We start from the raw sequence: 23205 nt of genomic DNA, 5'->3' as shown, positions 1-23205 counted from the left end.
CCCTGCGTCAGGCTTGCGTTGCTCGAGCTAGCTCCATTTGGACCGTACCATTTTAATTTAATCCGGTACCCCAAGGGAAGGGTGATGAAAATGGAACTGAGGCTGATTATTTTGGTTACTACAGTATTCCTAATGGAATAAACGCACCGTGCCGAACCAAAACCGAAACGCTCCAGTTGGTGGAAACGCGGCGTATTTTTAAGACGAGTGCGTGGAAGCCCTTAACTTAAAAAAAAAAACATGACTAGGCCTGTTTTTAAAGGGCGTGTGTTTATGATTTTTCTTTGCCGTTTTCGTCGGCTCATGCAAACACGGAGGCGCCGCCGCTTTACGGTTCTTTGCGGCACTCGATCGGTGTCTGAGTTCATTCAGCGCATGCACGCGTGGATTTAAGTGCCGCCGTCAAAAAGATCAAGGGTCGATTTGAAGGGTTTTGAAAATTGTTGCATGCTGTTGCATTCCATGGGGGGGGATGGCAGTTCGCTCATACTTGTGCTGTAAGTCCCTTGTAAACACACACACACACACACTGTACATTCACATGTGCGCACACACTCACTGAAAGAGGCGTTAAAGTGACCAGTAACTTCGCTCCAAAAAAGAAATAATGATAGTGAAACATGAATTTACAGAAGAAGAAGAAGAAGAAGGAGGAGGAAAAAAAAGAAAAGAAAAAGTGCCCAGCCACTCGGCGTCTTCTTGAGAGGCGGAGTCTGCGTGTGTGCATGAACGAGGAGAGTCATAGGAGTTGAAAGTGGGGCCGGGGTGATGGTGGTGGTGGTGGAGGGGGGGAGGCGCTCACCCCTAAGATGGCGGCTTGCTGTAGCCGAAAAGTCCGACGGGAAAGTATTTGACGTGAGTCGGCCACTGAGCGGCCAGCTGGAAGAACTTAACGTCGTTCCACTCTACGCCATCTATGGACACTGGAGGAACAACAGATTTAAAGATTTTAAAAAAAAAAGAAACACAACAAGAACACAATGAGCTCATGTGACATGCGATGACCTGAGGTGAAAAGTGAGCCAAATTTAAGTTGCACTTAATTTTTTGAAACTTGACTGGGACATGTGATAAACGGAAGAGCATTAGGGTCACATGCAAAAAACAATTTGTAAGAAAGAAAAAAAAATTATTAAACACCATGAATTTAGAAAATCGAGAGTAAATCAGAATTCAGTGAAAAATTGTCAGATTTATTCTTAGAATTTTGACTGAATTTCAGAATTCTGACTTAATCTCAGAATTCGGACTTTAATCTCTAATTTCAATCTCAGAATTCGGACATTTTTCCTCAGAATTCTGACTTTAATCTCTGATTTTTAATTTCAGAATTCTGACTTTAATCTCAGAATTTTGACATTAATCTGAGAATACCTGCTGTTTTTGTTTTAAATGTGGCTCTAATACCCCAAGACGAACAAAAAAAGTCAATCAAGACAATGACCTCAGCTCAACAGGTAGTCGGCCATTATGAATTTCAACTTGGATTTTAAATTTTGAGATTGAACTTCCTCCCAACTGCACTTGGTTGGTAAAAATAAATGTCATAAAATGTTGATGAAACCTGGAAATGACAATGTTGATGACATGTTTTGTCCACAATCCAAAATGATTCTGTTGTAATGATTTGTTGGTTATATGGAGCAAATATTCACCTTTAAAATGCAGGGGGAAAAAAACCTGTTAAAACTTGTTTTAATGACTGAAACAAAGACGGAGTGATTACCTTTCAGGAAAGTCTGCTGCTGCTTGGCAGAGCAGATGAGTCGGCTGATGCCTTCAATGATCTGGCTCTTTGAGTCCACGTCCTTCTCCTTGGGCTTCTTTCCCAAGAAGATGGTGGGAACTGTAGGGGATATAGATATTAAAATAGAAGTATAAAGTTTAATATAATGTTTAATTCACATGTTAATGGGATTATTAAAGCAGTAAATGTAACAAACTGTAAAAGCTCACCCTTCTTGTTCTTCTCCTTGGTGACCACGGTCATGGCCATGGTGCTGACCTGGGCCTGGGGATCACTGCTGCCCCCGCCTGGTAGCCTGCTGACCTGCAGCGAGCGGAAGGCGCTCTTCAGCGTGTTCTTGCAGCCCGTGTCCCGCCGCTCGCCCTCCCGCCGCTTCTCGGCGAGCGAGGCCAGCCAGTAGTCCACCTGCAGGCCGATGGCGTCCACGCCGTGAGACATGCTGGGACTCCTGAGGACAGAGAGAGACAGAGAGAGGGGACATTTTTAGCGAGCACTCCAAAAATAAATCAGAGGTAGCAAATTCCTTTCCTGCAGTCAGCGCAGACACCAAAGTGCTTTATTGACTCATAAAAACAGAGATGCCGTGGAGCCCAAACAATATATTTTCCCCAAATATAAATAAATAAATGGATGAATAACTTGCAAGAAAAGCAATAAATAGAGATATTTTTCTACTTCTGTAGGAAATATCGATCAAAAAAAAAAAATGGTACAGAGGGAAATAGGAGAGCTATTGTTAGGAATCGCTGACGAGGCATTCCCAACTAATAAACATAACTAGTAAAGTGATAAATACAATTTTTTAAAGTCAAATAAAAGGTTTTCTTTTCTTCTCCCTGAGACTAAATGATGGATTATTAACAGACTATATTTAGCAGGGATGGAAACAATTACTCAATGAATCAATCATTAATCGATCAACTATTCTGATAATAGATGAATCAGTTTTCAGATTTTTTCGTGTCTTAAATGTGAATATTTTGTGGATTCTTTGCTCCAAGTCACAAAGAAATCATTAAAAATGAATAATGTTTGGTTTGTGGACAAAAATGACATTTTATAGACCAAACGATTACTTGATTAATCAATTATGAAAAGAATCGCTAGTTGCAGCCCACATTTCCAGGATAAAATCTTGGATTTTCCATGACTCGGCAAAAAAAAAACAAAAAACAAAACATGAATGGGTGAACAAAGAGAAACAAAGAAGGTGAGGTCATTCTTACCCCTGTACTGTGAGGACACTGCCCATGGAGGGGGAGGAAGGGGGAGTCGCTGCCTCTTTGATCATGCCGGTGGGGGAGCCGTGGCCATGGGAGGGGGGAGACGTGGAGGGGACGGCCAAGCTCACGGCCACGCCCTCTTCCGTGTCTCCTAACCAAACGTTCACGAATAGCGTTAATCCAAGAAATTTAATCTCTGCTTTCCTGTCACTGGTGGATGTTTAAACGCTATACACTCTCACTTACCTGTGGGAGAAGAACTGGACTCGATGAGGCCGACCTTCACAACCTGGAGAACCCACAAATATATATATATATTTTTTAACTTGAATTCATAGAAAATCAGCAGCTGTCACCTGGCAACATGAACCCACAGCGACTCCTGAAACCTGAAGGTAAAATCTTACCCCGATAAAAGGAATGAATTTCTGGTATGAGTCCTCGTCTCGCCTGGAAGAAGAAAACAGAAAATAATGGCTTGTTACATGGTTCTCAAGCTGGCTCAGCTCGGCTTTGTTTTCTTGCTTTTCCATTAGTGACACTACCTGGTACTTTTTTTTTGTACCTGCTCTGACGACATCCTACACAGGAATAAAACTGAACAATGCCCAACTGTAGATCGGTTAAAAAATCCTGAAAACATGTTAATCTGCAACATTTAGCAAGGAAATTTGCAAAATCTCAATATTTAACAGAGGATTCTGGTGTATTTAGCGACAGCATCACAACCAGTGGAAAAGCACCATTAGTCCGACTAAGACTCGCTTGATTTTAGTCGGACTAACGTGTTTACATGACAGGAAGAAAACCAAATGATTGTCTACTAAAATAAGACTTTTTAAAGTGCATGTAAAGTGTCACACAAAAAACAAGTCGTGGGAAAAAGCGCCATTGATCTAATGTCACTGACGTCACGATCTCCACTCACGTCCTGTGTTTGCAGGTGAGCATGGCCTCGGCGATGGGCAGCTGATGAGTGACGGTCGCGCCGCTGATGTACTGAGCGATTCTCCCCGCGACATCCAACTGATCTGGAGACACAGAGGGAGAGGAAAAAATTAATAAACCCCCGAAGAATTCCCTGCGTCTTTATTAGGGCGACGGGTTTATTTTCAGACGGCAGGCTGGTACCTGTCTGCGGCGGCTCGGAGCGGCTGAACGTGTCCCGCCATGGCCCGTCCATGAAAGAGGAGCTGTACCGGTTGTCGAGCACACCGAGGTGTTTGGCAACCGGATGAGAGCCTGCGGAGGGGGGAGGGGGAGGGGCGAAAGGTCAAGAACGAGCCTCGAGTGAATAACTGAAGAAGGCGCTTCGGCGACTCTTACCCAGAGGCACCACCAGGAAGCGCATGTGGCTGAGCCAGTCTGACGTTTTATTGGCGAGCTGAGTGACAAAGAACTGCAGGATGGCGCCGAGGTAACTCTGACCGCCCACCGCCGCCACCTTCACCGCTCTGGGCATGGACGAGTTACAGTTACAGCTGCGGTGACACGGGGGGGGGGGAGAGAGAGAGAGAGAGAGGGAGGCTTTCACGTACATGGACAGAAATTACGCAGCACTCACTCTCCTACGCCAAATTCCATTAAGAAAATCAGCAATTTAAGCTCACAGTGACACAGGAGCGGCTGTTCTCCTGCTGCATCGTTTGTCATGTTATTGTCACTTGGGTAAATCCAAACAAGGGACTTTTAACTCCGAAAGTCACAGGATAACACGTTTCAACTTACTGACGGAGGAAGACGTGGCTCAACAACTTTGTGCATGCCATGAGGTAAAAAACGCTGATTTTCTCAATGGACTTTGGTGTGGGGAGTAAATGCTTTACAAAGCACCGTCAACTTCCCTTCCACCACTGGAAAAGGCTGTTTTAAAGGCAAGATAAAGCAATAAACATAATAGGTGTGGATTTTGTGAGTTTTTCTTTGTGTGTATGGAACACGTACAACTTCTGGATGCGCGTGAGCACGGCCGACAGAACCGCCTGGATTTCAGCCGCCGAGCACGTGCACACCACCGGGTGTCGTTGTACCTGCAGCTGCTCGGCAACATACTGCAAGACACACACACACAAAAAAAAACTAATACGTAAAAATCAGGAAAAAAACAAACCAAAAAAAACAGTGTCGTTTGGCTACAGATACGTACCTGCCCCTGCCAGTCTGTTCCGTTGACGAGGATGAGGCTTTCCGGAAGCGCAGAGTCCGACAACAAGATCTGGTTGAGCTGATCGTACACCGCCTTCCTTAAGACCTACACACACACACACACAGAGCTCGTAAACCTGCCATTTACTCTTCAGATGACTCATCGGCACATGCATTATTCAACTTTACGGATACAGTAAGTGTAAATCTCTCAACATGCGGATTTAAGTTTCAAAGCAGCTCATGCTGTGTGTTTCAGCGCCGCACCGGCGTGCTGTGTCCCAGCTCCGGGGATCTCTCCGAGTCGGAGCTGTTGGTCCGCTCGCTCAGAGGTTTGGAGAGCTGCCGCTCCTTCATGGGCGTGCTGCTGCTGCGCTTCTGCCGCGGCGTGTGGGCGCCGTCCAACCTGGAAGAGAAGAAAAAAAAAAGAAAAAGAGACATGGACAGACGTGGATTTGGGGGTTATTTTGTACAGACACATAGTGTTTATATTTAGATCACGTATGGATGTGTTTGTGTACTTGTTTGTTACCTTGGCGATGGCATGGGCTGCGTTTCACTCTTGCTGCTCTTCATGGGCGTACGGGGTTTCTCTGCCACTGACACTGTGATGCAGGGGCCGACCTCGGCAAAGAGCTCCTGATCCGTTAGCTCCTACACACACACACACACACACACACACACACACACACACACACACACGCGAAGAAATATCAGTTTAGCCTATAGCTATCTGGTGGCAATTTCCTTATAAATGACTGAGATTCTTCCTTATTAACTTATTTATTACTTACTTACTTGGTAACTTATTTATTGAGTTAATACTTCCTCATTAACTTATTTATCACATACGTAATTCATAACTTGTTTATTGAGTTAATACTATTAACTATTACTCACTGATTTACCTGGTAACTTACTTATTACTTCCTCCCTTCCTTCTTTATTACCTCCTTACTTCCTTAATTACTTAGTAGCTTACTTAATAATTCCTCCCTTTCTTCCTTATTAAATACTTACTTAATACCACCTTCCTTTACTTAACAAATGACGTACTACTTACTTACTAACGTCCTTTTTACTTTTACTTACTTATTTACTTATTACTATAAGTACTATTGGTATTAACTTTCTAACTGAATAACTTTTTACCTAGTTGCTCGTTTACTTACATAAAAACACACACATATCAAGCAACGATAAGAATCGTACCAGTGTGTCCGTCTCGGACAGCGCCTCCTCCAGGTTGCGGCTGCGTGACGGTTTTATCCTCTCTATAGGAGGCTGCTCCCCCTGCTGGAGAGTTAAGGGAGATGCACTCAGTCCACTTGGCTGACAAGACGTCACGTACAGTAAATAAAATAATAAATGAACAGAAGTCGTTAAGTTGCTCGGTTTTAAAGAACATCACAAACAAATCTGTGTTTTCTTGGCTTTTATAGCCCAAGATTTAATTTTTAAAATGTAACTTTTACTGAGAGTACTTCATAAAACCAACCCCCTAAACACTTAAATCATCTGTAGAGTTTACACCAGACCTTTCAAACTCAAATCCCCTCTAACCACTAAGGTTTTCCTGAGCTGCACAAGCCAAACCAAGTTAAATTCCTATACAATTCCAATGCTTCCTCGTAAATCTCATTTACTTACCGGACTGAAAGTGTCTCGGCCCAAACTGCCTTTACTGTTCAGGCTGCCGATCTCTGTCTGCGAGCTGGACTGAGACATCCCCTCGAAAAAGGGCCTGAATATTAGAAAACGCAATTTTTTTTTCCATTTAGTCTGTGACTTCTGGAACAAAAAAAGTTACTTTAAACATAATATACATAATATACATCCACCAGAAGTGAGTTTATCTGTTAAAAGTGGTTTAAAACCTCACATTCATCAAGCTGAGGCGCTCGTAAACATCGCTTTAAATCTTTAAACAGAGCTTGAAGCCAAAAAACAGAATCATAAATAAAGGCAGAGCAAAAATAAATAACACAGACTGGCAAAAATCCCTATAAATAAGCTTTTAAGGACGATTTCAAAGTGGTTTGCGTGTTTGTGATAAGTTATTGACCTCCTGGGAATGAGCCTTTCTGGGTCGCAAACATGAGACATTTATACTTTTCTGGTTCCTCCAGCTGCTCTGTGACTTATTTTTCAGAAAAATACAAATAAATAGCATCACAGAGACTCCTTGCTATGGAATTAGGACAAAATTTCACTTTAGAAAACTGAATAAATTACGCTCTGGGAATAATATTTATTCATCTAATTCATAAATTAAAAAAGTTATCCGACCCACTTCTGGCTGATTTAAAACGTCTCGCTGTAATGAGCAGGTTCCACCAGCAGATGGGGCTGTGACTCGTCTGTTTTCTGATGTGATGGTAAATGGTGTGTTTACCTCAGTTTGGGTTTGGGTGTGCTGAGGATGCTGTCCGTCTCCTCCATCTCCGGCCCGCTGTCGCTGGGGTTGTACATCTCCAGGCTGTCGTAGAGCTCGTCCAGGTCCTCCTCCACCTCCTGGATCTGCTCCCTGGACACGTGTTCCAGGCCGAACCCGACCTGGACCAGACACAAGCAACAGGTTATACGTCAGACCGGTTCAGCGCGTGCAGAGAAAAGTCGGTCCCCACAGTTGTGGTAAAGCAGCGCTGACGCTGCCACTTTTTGCGTGTATTTATGTAACGAAAGTGAAAGAAGTGAGATGTTTACATACCAGGGAAACCTGTTTAATGTCGCAATACGACAGGAAGTCATGTTACAGAGAAATCTAATTATAAACACACAAGTTCATACGTCTGTGTGAGAACATTTATGTTTACATTTCAACCGTAGTGTGCCGTCTATTGTGTTTTCTTTCAATTTCTAGTTATTTATGACAATGTTTGTACAATTTCAGGCTTCAATTCCTTTTATTTCACATCATAAAACAGACATAATTGCCAATTTCTGCCCGGTAACAAATGTGGGTCAAAGCTTTAAACACAGAATGTGAAAGACACCCAAAACACAACCAGTAACAGATTTATGCACACAAACATAAACACACACACTGATTTTCAGCAGTAGATCATTAGTTACACACACACACAAGTGTTCTATTTTAATCAATAGTGTTTTTCTCCGTCTCTCCCACACACCACGCCGCGAGTGAGTCTTCAAAGCCAAACTTTGACATACACTTTGACTTCTCATGACGCAAACACACACTCTCTGAAGCTCACGTATGAAGCAGAGGGAGCGTGTCAGGAGGGGGAAGACCACGAGGGAAAGGGAGAAAACGCACGAAGACAAACAAAGTGAGAAAACGGCAGCAGGAAGAAAAAAAGATGCGACGCCTACCTCGTCTGTGACTTTGAACCTCTTCAGCAAGGCGACAAACTTCTGCTTGATGTTCGGTTGCTGCGTACAGGAGACAGAAAAGAGGCGAGGGGTTCATGTTCCTGTGTGAGGCAGCGCACGCACACACACGTGTGATATTAACAAACACCTCCTGCAGCAGATGCCAAAACAAGCACAAACTATAGTTTAAGTTTGTTTGTATTGATCAGTTAAGTTCTATTAGAAGGTAATAAGAACGATTACATAAAAATAATATGAGGATATGATAAGTAGGATAAGTATCGCAGAGTTCTGTGAGTATAGAATGAGACTAATGGAAAGTTATTTTTCAATATAATGAGTAAAGCTTTATCAGAATTTAATCAGAAGTAAGAGTATAGAAAAGATCTACTAGAACATAAGAATTAAGAATATGGAAAAGTTCCATTAGAAGAAGAAAAGCAAAAGTATGGAAAAAGTCCCACTAGAATATAATCCAGAGTTATAGACTTGGATTAACATGTTCACACCCATTTTGCTCCAACTAACACAATAATCTGAACGTGCCTCATTCAAGCCCCACGTAGAAATCCTGAAATATCCCTTTAAAGTGTATCTGGTGTAATTAAGAGCTAATTCCTCTCGTGTTAATCTCCGTTACGAGTCAGTGTTTCACTGAGATTAACAGCATCCCTGGCCATGTTTAAAAAAGAACCAATGAAAACAAGATAACACACTTAGCATTAGTGAACGTGCGTGTGGGTGTGTGTGTGTGTCAGAACGTTAGTGAACGTCTGTGTGTGTCAGAACGTCAGTGAACGTGTGTGTGTCAGAACGTTAGTGAACGTCTGTGTGTGTCAGAACGTCAGTGAACGTGTGTGTGTGTCAGAACGTTAGTGAACGTCTGTGTGTGTCAGAACGTCAGTGAACGTGTGTGTGTGTCAGAACGTTAGTGAACGCGCATGTGTATGTGTCAGAACGTTAGTGAACGCGCATGTGTATGTGTCAGAACGTTAGATAACGCGCATGTGTGTGTGTGTCAGAACGTTAGTGAACGTGTGTGTATGTCAGAACATTAGTGAATGTGTGTGTGTGTGTCAGAACGTTAGTGAACGTGTGTGTATGTCAGAACATTAGTGAATGTGTGTGTGTGTGTCAGAACGTCAGTGATTGTGTGTGTGTCAGAACGTTAGTGAACATGTGTGTCAGAACGTCAGTGAACGTGTGTGTCTGAACGTTAGTGAACGTGTGTGTGTCAGAACGTTAGTGAACGTGTGTGTGTCTGAACGTCAGTGAACGTGTGTGTGTCAGAACGTCAGTGAACGTGTGTGTGTCAGAACGTTATTGAGTGTGTGTCAGAACGTTAGTGAATGTGTGTGTGTGTCAGAACGTTAGTGAATGTGTGTGTGTCAGAACGTTAGTGAATGTGTGTGTGTGTCAGAACGTTAGTGAGCGTGTGTGTGTCAGAACGTTAGTGAACGTGTTTGTGTCAGAACATTAGTGAACGTGTGTGTGTGTGTCAGAACGTGAGTGAATGTGTGTGTGTCAGAACGTTAATGAACGTGTGTGTGTCAGAACGTTAATGAACGTGTGTGTGTGTCAGAACGTTAATGAACGTGTGTATGTCAGAACATCAGTGAACGTGTGTGTCTGTCAGAACGTTAATGAACGTGTGTATGTCAGAACGTCAGTGAACGTGTGTGTGTCAGAACGTCAGTGAACGTGTGTGTGTGTCACAATGTTAGTGAACGTGCGTGTCTCACAAAGTGGTGAACGTCACAGAGGCTTCCTGCAGTGACTCAGCTCCACACACACACACACACACACACACACACACAGAGGGAAAAATATGAAGAGGACAAATGAATTTATAGAAAACAGGAACACAAAGAGGCAGAGACGGAGAGATAAGGAGCGGAGAGACGAGGGGGCGGGATGGAGAGCACGGTCCAGACAAAACAAGCTGCTTCACGGGGTGAGAGGGTGAGAGGGTGGATGAGTGAGACGACAGACAAGACACACAGACAGACAGAGGCGTGTTTTTGTTCTCACCCTGGTGATGGCAGCGTTGGAGGTGAGCTTACGCCTCGGCTTCTTCTTCCTCACCTCGTCCTCTTCATCAAAGAGATACTGAAAGAAAAAGAAAACATCACATTAACAAGTTATAACTTGTGTGAGTGAAGTCAGAGGGGAAGTTAAATTTTTGGCCATGTCGAATCCCGAGGTTTTACTCCAATATCCTAGGACTGGTTGAAAGTTCCACCAGTCCTAGTTGCTGAGGACTGGTAAAGTCTCTGAGACCCTACAGGAATTGAAATTCTAGCATGACAACCCTATTGTTATAAAGAAATAATGAATTTTTAAGTGTAATATTTTATTTTCCTCTAATCTAATGAACAGATTATATAACTTCTATATATACTCTGACTTCTCTAAGCAGTCTGAGATGTTTGTCTTCAAATTGGCTCGGAAACAGGATGTTTTAAATGATTCAAAACGGCTCTAATTTACTGACATTGCTCAGGACTCTTTTCAGCTGCCATAATCGTATTAACTTTACCGAATGGGCCATATTCAGGGAACATTCAGGCGTTTTTTGTTTTTTTTTACTTTGCCCAGATTTGACAACGTTGAGAAAATCTTTAAAACAAACCTGGCCATGAATGGGATCATCGCTGCCCTCCTGCTCTGACGAGTAGCTCTCCTCCTCTTCCTCGGAGTAGTTGTCGATGTCGGGAGAGCGATCTGAAGGGACAGAAACAGATGACGCATCATGCAACGGGGGGACAGTTTGACGGAGACGAGGACAGACGCGGCGAGCCGATGTGCTGCTTACCAGACATTTTGGCTTTGGGTCCCTCGTGGTCGATGGGCTGGCTGGACAGGGAGTAGACGCGGACCTCGGCGACAGGCACCGAAGCGTCCTTCAGCTGACTGTGGAGCCCCAGGACCTGAGCGCCTTCACTGGGATGCTGCATCACCTGGAGGAAGGAGACGACAACAGGAGAGAGGACATTCAAGTGTGAGGACACATCTGCCCAGAGAACCTAGAACCTGTTGAAAGTTCCACATGAATTTTTCAATTTATAAACCAGAATACCCACTGACCAGAGTAAAACAATAATATTGAGGCCTTGACCTTGAACTTTGACCTCCAGGTCATCTAATCATGTCATACCTGCTTGTATATAGATACATTTGTGAGTATTTTTTCCTATTTTGGGTTTTTTTTTCCACTGCGTCCACCTTGGAAAGTTGGGGCAGCCATGGCCAAGTGGAAAGGGAACTTGACTTGTAACCGGAGGGTTGCCGGTTTGAGTCCCCACCCAGGTCAAAGGGCTGGAGTACATCTGAGTGAGGTACCCAACCCCCATTGCCCAGTGGCTAATCACTGCTCTCAATTCTAGGAAGGTTCCTAGTAGAGGACAGGTTAAATTCAGAGACAGAATTTCCCTAAGGGATTAGTAACGTATAAGAAAAAAGAAAAAGGGCCTTAACTCAAGTCAGAAGAACCCCGCCAGAGGAAACCTGGAGGGTATTGGATGAAAATAAGCTTATTTTAAGTGTGGCTTTTCTAAAACAAACAGCAGGGACAGAGCCGAGAGAGACGGACTGAAGCCTCTGCAGAGAGAGACGAAATGAGGACAGACAATGTAGGTGAACAATGTAGGAGGCAGACGACGATAAATAAAAACAGCAGTGAGGGGATTCATGCCGTGAAAAGGCGAACGGCAGATGAAACGTGAACGAGAATTTTTTTTTTTCTTGCTCCGTGTCTGTGTGAGTGAGGTGCAGCCCTTTGTCAGCAGTCTGGTCACACTCACAGAGGTAATGGAGTCTGGGCAGGTTATTACAGAGACAGCCTCGGCCGCGGCCGTACATTAAAGGCAGACGTTACTCGCTCACTCGCTGGGATGAGGTTCAGCAGATCTGCTTCACACAACTTTTTTTCTTCCAGTCGGTGGGAGCAAAAAAAAAAATCACAAAAAATGTGGAATTGTCATCCTGCCTTGTGTAAATGTCAAATATAATGGGGTTTTTTTTTCTCATGTTTTTTGGTAGATTAATAAATAACAATTCCTGGATTAAATCCTGACTGTGTGAATTCAGCAGAGGAAGACCAATTGACTGCCATAATTAATAATCAACCAGGGCTGCAACTAACGGTTATTTTCATCATCATCCATTAATCGAGTAAAATGTCATAAAAATGTTGATTTAAAACCTGAAAATCTATGCAATATGGAGCAAAGAAGCCAGAAAAATTGATTGTCAAAAATAGATGACGACTAATTTATTTATTTATTAAAGGTCATTTTTGTTCTCACTTGTTTGTTTTTTTACCCGTTTCATGTATTTAATAACTTTTACGCATTATTGTTATTGAAAATACTGTATTTAACTGCAGTGCAGACTTTAAATACACATCAGAAAGAGAGAACATTAGCATTGTTTCCTAACTGGTTACGGAAGTTACTAATTTATTTTGTATTATTTGTTATCTGATGGAAGGAAAAAAGGAAAACCGGCTAAATATATGAATATAAATTGGCATAATCATTATTTACAAGCCGTCTGCTGCCCTGATTTCTAAAAATCAGCATTTTTGGATCATGGGGCTGGCGATATGATACGATATTATCACGACATTATCACGATATTTGCGAAATCATATATTGCGATATACTCACACATCAGCTCGAGTGAGAGTGGCACTAATCCACAAAGAAGTTGATGTTTATATGCTAAAAGAAATCGATACTTGGTGCCTCAAGAGCTTCATATTATAAAATATCGCAAAATATCGCAATATTTCACGACGTATCGTGTTTTCATTTACGTATAGGTAAGTTTGTCATGGGTAAACATGTATAATAGCAATATATCCAACGCTTCATTTTCATAATCTCTGCTGGCTCAATATAAAAAGAAAAAAACTACCTGTCATATTAAAGAAGCACAAGGTCTTGAAAAATACATTTCAGTGCGATTTTCCCACAAGAATAAAGTGAACTGATGATCCAGAGAGTGTGGCACTTAAATCATTTAGACAGAATCAGCCAACGGAGTTCATGCGGGGTCAACTTTACTGTTGTGGCCGCGATGGAAATGAGTTTGACCCTTTTGGTCTGCGTCTGCGAGTCTGCGTCTGTGAACTCTGCCCTCTGTGAAGCTCTATAGAGATCAACCGGACTATTAAAGCAGCCTCATAAATAAAATTTGACTTCATTTCACATGCACTGCGACAGTCACATCACATCACATCACTGAGGCCTTTTCTTCAGGACGAGCAGTTTGGCACTGGGTTGTACTTTACAAGCTTCTTTTTTTTATTTTTTTTTTTTTTTTTAGGGCCAGAGAGACTTATTTTTCCCCCCACAAAATTGGCTGCCTTGAAAACTTGTGAAAAGGGAAGAAATTCATATGTCACATTCAGTGTGCAGACACGGAAGTGCAAGGACCTAGTCAAAGTTTCTTTTAGCTTTATTTCTTAATTTATTTTTTTTTACCACGAATTAAACCCATTCAGATTAAACAAAAAAAAAATATTTTGCAATTTAATCATCCTCCATACAGGTCAAAATAAGTACTGTGTCAAAAAAAACAATAAAAGATGCTATTTTTAACCCTTAGTGCTCACATGGCACAGATCCGTGCTGCAGGTGCATCCTTGGTAAATTGCCCACGGTAATAATACACAACTCATTATATTATAAAAAAATAAATACACTTCATATGAACCCAAAAAACAATTTACAAAGATTTTCTCTACAATTTTAATTAGTTTTAGCTAGTTTTGTAAACACACAATTCAGTTTCAGTGAGTCTCATCGTTTTATTTTTATTTCCGTTAACGACAAGTTAAGTTTTTTCAATTTTATTTTCCATTATATCCTTAGTTTTCATTAACTACGATAACCTTGGAGCAGACGGCGTCGCAGCTAGGACGAAGCTGGCCTGGCGTTGATACAAGCTAGTAGCTAGTCGTCAAATTAGCTAGTCAGCGCGCGAAAGTATCGCTGGAAGCGGTTTCTTCTGAAATAGAGGGCAACAATGTGTTATATAGATATTAGACATGGTTGATGGTGAAAAGAAATGCCCGTTACTTCTGTCTTCTCCTACGGCCACTTCCAGAATCCAGTGCACTACAGTGATCTCGCGGCTTGGCGTGAGTGTAGCATAAGCTAATCACTCTGATTCAGTTTGAGTCTTTTCACCAAACAGCTGAATGTGTAAAGCAGAGAGACTTGTGTATTTTTCTTTAAGACTTCAATGTACTGTATCTCAGTGATTCACCATAATTCATCTTTCATAATGTCTTCACATTTAAGCAGACAGGGAAAGAGCTTTTAGTAAAAAAAGGACGGGGTTTTTGATTTACTGCGACATTTAGAGTGGCGGCGACGAGAGTGCCGAGCCAAAAGTTCAAAAATACAAGTTTGTTTTCAAAGAGCACTCACTTAATACGAGTCTAGACGAAGGTCGAATGAAGGTCGGGGATAAATATGCTTCCAAGCGTGCCGTGGTGAATGAGAGAGGATGATTGTTGAAGGACGAGAGACAAGAGACATTGGCACTTCAGAGACGGCACTCGAGTGAAATCGAGTAACGCCGGGGATCGGATGAAGCGGGAGGCAGAGGCCGCACGTTTAGGGAAATGAGCCCGTGACCGGTAGATAGTCGGGTTAACGGCTCGGATCATCTGGGACGTTTTTGCTCACAGACTCTGCTGACACGACAACTCGCAGGCGATGTGGCCTCAGACACGTGGCTTAACCTCCATCTGCTGCTGCTGCGGAGGTGCTCGCCGCTGGGAAACACAACGAAACCTCCAGAGCAGTGGTTAGAGCCGGGAAAATGTATAAATTAAATATATACATATTAAATATTAAATAAATTCTGCCCGCGCAAAAATTATTCTGACATAATTCCTTATGTCAAACTAAGCCCTAATTTATGGCTCATTTTCAGTTTCTCAGTTGGATTTATTGACTTTTGGATTTGATTTATGACTGTAAACTTCTTCAGATGAAAAAAGGTCAATTAGAAACTCAAAGTAAAAGAAAAAACATCAGTACTATAGCGATGATCAAATATACGACCATCCTTTAAAACCGCTCCGTACCTCAGCCATGTTGATGAGTCCCAGCGCCAGCGTCTTGTAGCCCAGGATGGTGCGGTTCTTGTATCGCTTCCGCCGCTGCAGCATGATCTGAAGCTTGTTGGCGTCCCTTTTCAGGAAGTGCGGATACTGCAGTGGACAAACACACAAAATACGCACAGTTGACCAACAGCTGTGTGTGTGGGACTGATAATCTGGATTGGATCAGACTGATAAAACACATTTGTTTGTTCAATCTAGGGATGGGACGATACCACTTTTTTTGGGTCCAATACCGTTCAGTATCGGTAGATACTCGAGTTTGTGATGATACACAACATTCAGTGATTTTGACCAGTATCGGACCGATACCGATTCCCATCCCTAGTTAAATCGTCATAATCAGAGCTGCACTGACGCCTGCTGATCCGACTCTGGCATCTAAAGTTTCACATCCATTTGTGCCAAAACACGAGACCTCGGAAAATTGCGAGTTCCGACTACAAATGGAACTCATTGAAGGTACAGTGACAAAATTGTCACTGTTTAACCCTTCTGTTACCATTTTTGGCATGTGCAATTCTCATTACCGTAACTCCTAGACAGTTTGCGATATCTAGAAAATTCAAAAACTAGGTTCTCAGCTTCTCAGTACCGTAATTGCTAAACAGTTGAATAACTGCCAGATATCGAAAGTGAAAGTTATCTTGGAAAAAAGGGGCAGAAGCACTCACTCATTGAACATTTTACTGACAAGTCTACCGCCATAAAATCAAAATATTATTATAAAGATTATCATGATGGTCATAAGAGGGTTAAGCTTTAATTTGTGCCAAATAAAAATGATTTAACAACTCAAAACTCCTGTAACATCATTAAAAAGACGACTTAGTTTGAACTGGTTTCCTCTCGGCAGTGCGTCAGCCGTTTGAAAACACGAGATCAAAGTTTGCTTTTCAGTGTCAGGCAGCTGACCTCTGTGACCTCTGAGTGTGCGTGTGTGTGTGTGTGTTTACCTGCAGAGAGAAGGTGAGCTGCAGGTCGGTCTCCGTCAGCCCCGCCGACGACAGCAGGATCTCGTTGGAGCGCAGGATCCGCTTGGAGCCCTGAGGAGGCGACAAAGGGAGAAAGGGAGGGGAGAGACTTCTATTAGCGGGCCTTGATGAACTCCAGCAGAGTCAAAACAATGAACTGTCATCAACCACACACAGTGAGAGGAGTGAGGGGGAACAGCGGAGGCTGGAAAACACGATGAAGTGACTGACAGGAGGGTGAGTGTCTGTCAAGCTCCTGTGGCAGCATGGAAGAAGAATCGAAGAAACTACAAAAACAATCAACCTTCAAAATGCTTTTCATGTGTGATTTATGTCGTGTGTGTGTTGTGTCTATGACGCTATAATTTACAGCCGTTACGCTAAAAAAATTTGCATAGCGGTCCTCCGTTTTGCACATCAGTGTCAATACCGTGCCGATTTCCTTGCTGTAACATGCCGTGTTCGTGGCTACAGTGATCTAATCATGCTAGCATTGAAGCGTGGAAATAACAATAAACGTGGTATTGCGTCGTATTTCACGCCACATATGACATTTCTAAAAACTTACCGCACATAAATTAGTAATCTATGAATCGATGACGCAGTCGTTCATTCATACAGCTGTCTTGAATTAGCTATTACCTATTAGCCAATCAGAAAATAGCATTTCTTGTTGCTGGGGAAAGTCTGAAAATAGGTTTCTGCTGCAAGTACTCGTTCCACGAAGGCGCAGGAACGCGTATGAATGCTGCGAATGTGCGCACAGGTTTCAAGTGAAAGAGCATGGTCAGATAATTCAATTATATCACTCAAGTTTTGATATTTTATTAAAGTGTAAGTTTGGAGAATAAAATCCTGGCTATAACCCTGGAGGAGCTGGAAGTTTTGATGTATTCCAATTCATTTTTTGCTCTAATTTCCAGGTTTTATGGTTGTTTAGCTTGTAGTAAAACTCTCTTTATAGGGATTTTATGATGTAATGTCAATGGACAGATAAAAATGTATGGGAAATTTAATCGCAGGGATTTTTAAGAGTGAACGGTCACAGCTTGAACGGTTTATTACGGCCCATGTCGGGTCTCTTACCTGCAGTTTGACGGCGATCACCACAGACGTGAGGTCTTTATCCAGCTCCTTCAGCATAATCAGCTTCTTCAGGGTCAGATTGAAGAGTCTGCAGAGACAAACACGCAATAACACGGAGGTTAAATAAATCTGTGCTGGGGGAAAAAACCAGCCTGTGACCCTGATAATCTGTCCTCTTTCTCCCGCTTCATCACTTCTTCTTCCTCGTTCGCAGAATGAAAAGTGACACAGGGGGCGGCGTTTTGTGCAGCTTTGTGGTTTTTCACGAAATGACAAGCTGCTAACAAATGTCTCACTCTGGCTGAAAATGGTTTTGCTATTTTTGTGTTAAAAGTGTTTCTTTTTTTACGATTTCCATTATTTTGCGATTAATTGGGCCGCCATAAACGCAGGTGTTTTTTAATAACTCAAGCGGACAACTTAACATAGAATAAGAATAATAAAGTAGAATTGCAGTAGAAAGATGACAGAATGTGAAAAACTCAACAGGAAGTCCTCAATTTCGTTAAGTTTAATGACGACAAGGAATAAAAAGAAGATGTTAATAAAAATAAATGTGTCTAAATGTACATCAAAGTGCGTGGGGTTTAGGAGGAAGGTGCCGCCGCCGTCTCCTTTGACAACCACCCCATCACGGGAGGTGCGACCTTGACGTGTCATTTGTGCAAACACACTGACCTTCGCACCATGTCCTTACATTTATTTAATGTCCTATTTTCCCTGCCACACAACACCTGTCCTTTGCTTCATCTCCTCTTCTACTTCACCTGCATCTCCCTTTTTTTTCTCTTTTTTTTTTTAATCTCCCCCACGTCCTCCTCCTCACATCAAAGGATCTACTGTTGAGAACGGGTGTCGGATCTTCCTCCCTTTGTTCACCTCCCCTGCTCCTTTTCTCATTATCATTCCATTACATGGATTAGTCTGTCCCCGACACACACACACAAACACACACACACACACACACACACACACACACACACACACACACACGCGCACACGCGCACACACACACACACACACACGGAGTGATATCCAATACCTCATACACACGATACAAACCAGAGTGAATTGAAGAGAGATTTCCTCAAAATGCAAAAATGGGAATTCCAGCTTTGAGTCAAGTGAATCGGTACTCCTGTTTTGGTTTCTTCTGCCATAAAGAAAAAATAACCAGGCCACAACATGACTAAGCTAACAAAAAAAAATCCTGCTGGTGATTTTTTATTTATTTGTTATTGTTATTTTTACAGCATGTGCAGGCAGAAATATAGGATTTTTGGATCGTATTTATATCTTTTTCGATATCCCGCACAGCTGTGGTCGACAAATGTTTTATCCCAAGAACCACCTGAGAAAATATTGAGCTCTCGAAGTCACACCATTATCACCAACGTTAAAATACAGTGGCATATATAGGCCGAGCAAAGTCAGCTACGGTCTTTTCACAGGAGGCAGATTTATTCCCAATGAGATCATTTGCTCTCTCATCATCCTCCTCTTCCTCACATGTACAGTACTTCAGACACTGGTATAGTGGAATTAGATTAAGATGGAGTAAGAGCTAAGGTTACTCTAATTATTATTAGTTAATTTATTACTCTGGTATATACAGTAGAACATTATTTCGGATTTTCCTCCAAGTATCACCAGTCGAAGCTTGCGTACCACTCGTGGCACACATATGCCACAGTTTGAGAACCAAAAATATAAATCTTTTAGAGCAGTTTTTCGGAAGTGGACATTTTTGTCCTCAATGACATGAGAGGGTAGTAAATTAAGCTGAAGCCGGAGCGATTAAAACAATTAAACCAGTTGAGTTCACGGTGAGTCAGTGACAGCGAACGCTTCCCACGTAAACACCTGAACGCACCACAGCAGACGAGGAGTGCCGACCCATCGCTTTTAAAACTGTTTTTACCATGAAGTAATTACACGATGACAAATAAGAGACAAAGGGACGGCGTTCTTTTTCCTTTTGTGCGATGGACTAATCACAATAATGCAAGGCTAAAAAAAGACTGCACCTGTTAAACAAGACTCCGTTTCCAACTCTCTACTTTAGAAAGTTCTTTTATTGAAAACATTCAAGTTTAAAAACACAAGGGTAAAAACGGGTTCACACTTCTTTCCTACTCCTTTCATACACTTTAGTTTAGATCTGTTATTTTCTTGTTGTTTAAGGGTTGCCTTTTCCTTTCTGTCATTTATCATCACCTTCATTATTAATACCACTTATTTCTACATCTTTGACCTCTCGACACATTTATCTTTAATACATATTTGTCGGATCACATTTGAAAAAGTCAATAGAGTCTGAATAATTCATAAACCTTTAAGATCAAAAACTATACTGTATTGTGTCCCAGAAGACATATTTTGTGCATGAACGCATTCTCTTTTAATTTCCTGTCGGTCCTGTGAGTCCCTTTAGAGGCCATATATAAATACAAATTATTATAATTTCCATTACCAATTTACATACATTAACAACTACCGTGTTTTCTTTTTAGCAAAATGGCTGCAGGCATAAAGAGTTATATGGACACAGAATAAAGCATCACTTGCCCTACAGTTAATGACAAGGCTACACACACACACACACACACAGTGTTTCAGCGTAAGCCCTAGAAGTAAAGTCGGCCAAGTCCCATTTCCCCTTCATCCATTTATTTGCAACCTTTCCAGTCACTTGTATCCTGGTGGATTTATAGCAGAGCTTAGTGGCCTTTAGACACTCACGCACGCACACACACATGCACACACATACACATGTACGCCCATGCACAAAAACACACAATATGGGAGGAAAAGGGACAGTGGAAGTTTTTCAAACATTCATAAAAAAACTGGAGGTGATCCAAAAATTATGGACTGTGTGTGCGTGTACTTGTATTTCTATCTTTGTGAGGTCCAAAGACACTTAAAAGCCTATCTTCGCGGGGACATTTTGCCTGGTCCTCGCAACTTTAAAGGGCTTTGTCCGGTTAAAGACCCAGTTTTAGGGTTAGGGTTAAGGTTAGGCACTTAGTTGTGATAGTTAAGGTAAGGATAAAGGGCTAGGGAATGCGTTATGTCTATGATGTGTCCTCGCTAAGATATAAAAACTACTTTGTGTGTGTGTGTACTTTGAAGTGGGGGGTGGGAATGGATGTGGCTTAAAAAAACTCACATTTTTTTTGATCCAGAGGACTTCAATAAGCTTATCGATTGTCTGCAGACACACACACACACCCACACACGTTTGCGCTTCATTCATAGTGAGGACACATCATAGGCATAATTCATTCCCTAGCCCCTTACCCTAACCTTAACCACTTAATACCTAACCCTAATCTTAACCACCCCACACTTTAAATCTGAATAGATGACAAATACAAGCGCGCACACACACACACACACACACACACACACACACACACACACACACACACTCAGAGTAAATGTGTTTATACCAATTAACATGTGCATGAAGTGAAAAGCATCCACACACAGTGACAACACAACAAAAGGCAGAACGAGACAGAGGAAGAATGGAAGAAAGGTACAGAGAGAGAGAGAGAGAGAGTCAACAATATCTCGTAGTGTGGACTCTGGCAGGCGGCAAAAATAACAAGCACTCGGTTCCTCACTAACAACGCGCTTAAAATAGCTGTCGGCTGAGTGGAGACAGCCTGTGAAGATGTCAACAGTTTGCCGGAGCAGCAGCAGCCCTCGCAGTAGCATCACCACCAAATCATTTTTTTTCATTTCCTCCTCTTCCTCTGCTTCATATGTGACGATGCAAACAGCATGACTCCACTGAAACGAGATTCCAGACACTCGACGGACATTATTACAACAGACGATGAGTGACAGGCGGCACAGCGTGAGCAGGAAAACCGCTCCAAAGTGTTACACTGCTAATGTTCCTCGACTGCTGCAATAATAATAAAAAAAGAGCATTTTTTTGGAAGTGGACATTTTTGTCCTCAATGACTTGAGAGGGTAGTAAATTAAGTAAAATAAAAAAATCTCTCAGGTAAACGTGTAAGTCACCACCATGCCAAATATGAATGATTTTTTAAAAAAAAGAAAGGGTTTAAAATTAAAAACATTACGTTTTTAAATCACGTTCATATGTGCGGTATTTTATCGTATGTTTTCCTAACAGGATCATTAACTGCTCAGTTAAATGTTTCCTCGCATTATAAATCAAGTGTAAATTCAGAGCTATTTTTTTTCCATAGACTTGCATTCAAATGGAGTACGCCCCCTGGTGGCTATTCAATATCTTCACTTCCTATTTGGCTTCAGGAAAAACCTGTAAGACTGTCCGTTTAAGCTATCTTGGTTGCTACCAAGGTTCATTGGTAACATTAGCAATAGGTAACAAAATGGATGCTGGTAGGGATGAGTATGTTATTTTATTTTTGTTTTAATTTATTCTATTATTGTATGGCTGATACTTTCACCCATGTTTTATCTCTTTTAACTTATTTAAGTTAAGACTGAATTAAAATAATATTGGTATCTGATGTGATTCTGTGGTCATGATATCGGTATAGTATCGGACACAAATGTAAATGATAAAAAGGTAAAAGTATATTTTTTGAGCTACATTTTTATTTATTAGGTGTCTCTGAAGGACAAGTATCGTCTTTGTCTTGAGTAAAGCAGGACGGCTAACTCAAAACATGGGGACACTTTCTTTCTTCTTATTCTGCCAAAATAAAAGCACATTAGCATTACACCGAGGAGGCTAGAAGGACACGGGGAAGATACATTTTTACAGACAACGACACCCTTGGTGTAATTTATTGACAGACCCTCAATTTTCAAGGTCATACAGTCTCTGATTTTTTTTTTTTTTTTTTTTTTTTTTTTTTATTAATCCCATCCTGAGCCTAAATTTAAACCGAGATTAAGAAATAGCACCAGGGTCAGGGTTAAGGCTTAACCCTTTCTGCTCCGTATTCTCTACAGGAGAACGACCTGCCTGCAGAGCGGAATGAGTCACAACGCTCCGCAGGCTGCTCTGCTTCTCATGCATGACCCTTTTGACAGCTCTGCAAAGGCCAAGGAGACGCAGGAGGAGGCGGAGCCCGCACAGGAGAGAGCTGTGGAATTAGGTGTGGCGTTCAATGCCAGAGACATCAATCATTTAGATGAGAGAGAATTGAGTTAAGTCTTACGAGATAGGGTTAGGGGAGGCAGATACAGAGAGACAGACCCTTGTGTTTGTATAGGTGAATGTACTGTATACATATATATGTGTGTGTATAGGGTAAACGCCTCTGTCCTGGTTTAATAGATAATTGGCATTCTGGTCACATCAGCAGTGAGGTTCCAGTGAGGCTGAGGCTTCCTCCTTTTTCCACACACACACACACACACACACACACACACACACACACACACAGTGGTGCATCAGACAAACCCTCCAGTCTCATAAAATGAAAAGGAAGGAGAGGCTGACAAACGCCATCACTGATGCTGTGTGCATGGAATTAACAGACGTGAACACCATAACAAAATACATAAACATAAATGTACAACATATGCTTAACGTCA

At 41.9% G+C, this 23205-nt stretch overlaps 1 protein-coding gene across 1 annotated transcript in view; it reads right to left on the bottom strand.

Annotated features, from left to right (window-relative positions):
• Nucleotides 1–259: 259 nt before the first annotated feature.
• The window catches only part of LOC131456532 (phosphofurin acidic cluster sorting protein 1-like), a 44186-nt gene continuing 21240 nt past the window's right edge, over nt 260–23205 (bottom strand). Inside the window, exons 2-24 of the mRNA XM_058624940.1 lie at nt 17653–17740; nt 16549–16638; nt 15557–15682; nt 11267–11411; nt 11084–11175; nt 10483–10560; nt 8452–8511; nt 7511–7671; nt 6766–6859; nt 6328–6411; nt 5648–5769; nt 5383–5521; nt 5117–5221; nt 4915–5021; nt 4297–4451; nt 4102–4212; nt 3899–4001; nt 3378–3420; nt 3217–3259; nt 2974–3121; nt 1957–2195; nt 1727–1846; nt 260–923 (exon numbers count right to left, since the gene is read on the bottom strand). Of these exons, the coding sequence (XP_058480923.1) occupies nt 805–923; nt 1727–1846; nt 1957–2195; nt 2974–3121; nt 3217–3259; nt 3378–3420; nt 3899–4001; nt 4102–4212; nt 4297–4451; nt 4915–5021; nt 5117–5221; nt 5383–5521; nt 5648–5769; nt 6328–6411; nt 6766–6859; nt 7511–7671; nt 8452–8511; nt 10483–10560; nt 11084–11175; nt 11267–11411; nt 15557–15682; nt 16549–16638; nt 17653–17740 (2572 nt within the window). The 3' untranslated portion in view covers nt 260–804. The remainder of the gene's footprint in view (nt 924–1726; nt 1847–1956; nt 2196–2973; nt 3122–3216; nt 3260–3377; nt 3421–3898; nt 4002–4101; nt 4213–4296; nt 4452–4914; nt 5022–5116; nt 5222–5382; nt 5522–5647; nt 5770–6327; nt 6412–6765; nt 6860–7510; nt 7672–8451; nt 8512–10482; nt 10561–11083; nt 11176–11266; nt 11412–15556; nt 15683–16548; nt 16639–17652; nt 17741–23205) is intronic.

The sequence above is a fragment of the Solea solea genome, chromosome 3 (assembly GCF_958295425.1).
Source record: "Solea solea chromosome 3, fSolSol10.1, whole genome shotgun sequence".
In the NCBI taxonomy this organism is placed as follows: domain Eukaryota; kingdom Metazoa; phylum Chordata; class Actinopteri; order Pleuronectiformes; family Soleidae; genus Solea; species Solea solea.
This window is presented reverse-complemented; position numbering and strand designations above follow the sequence as displayed.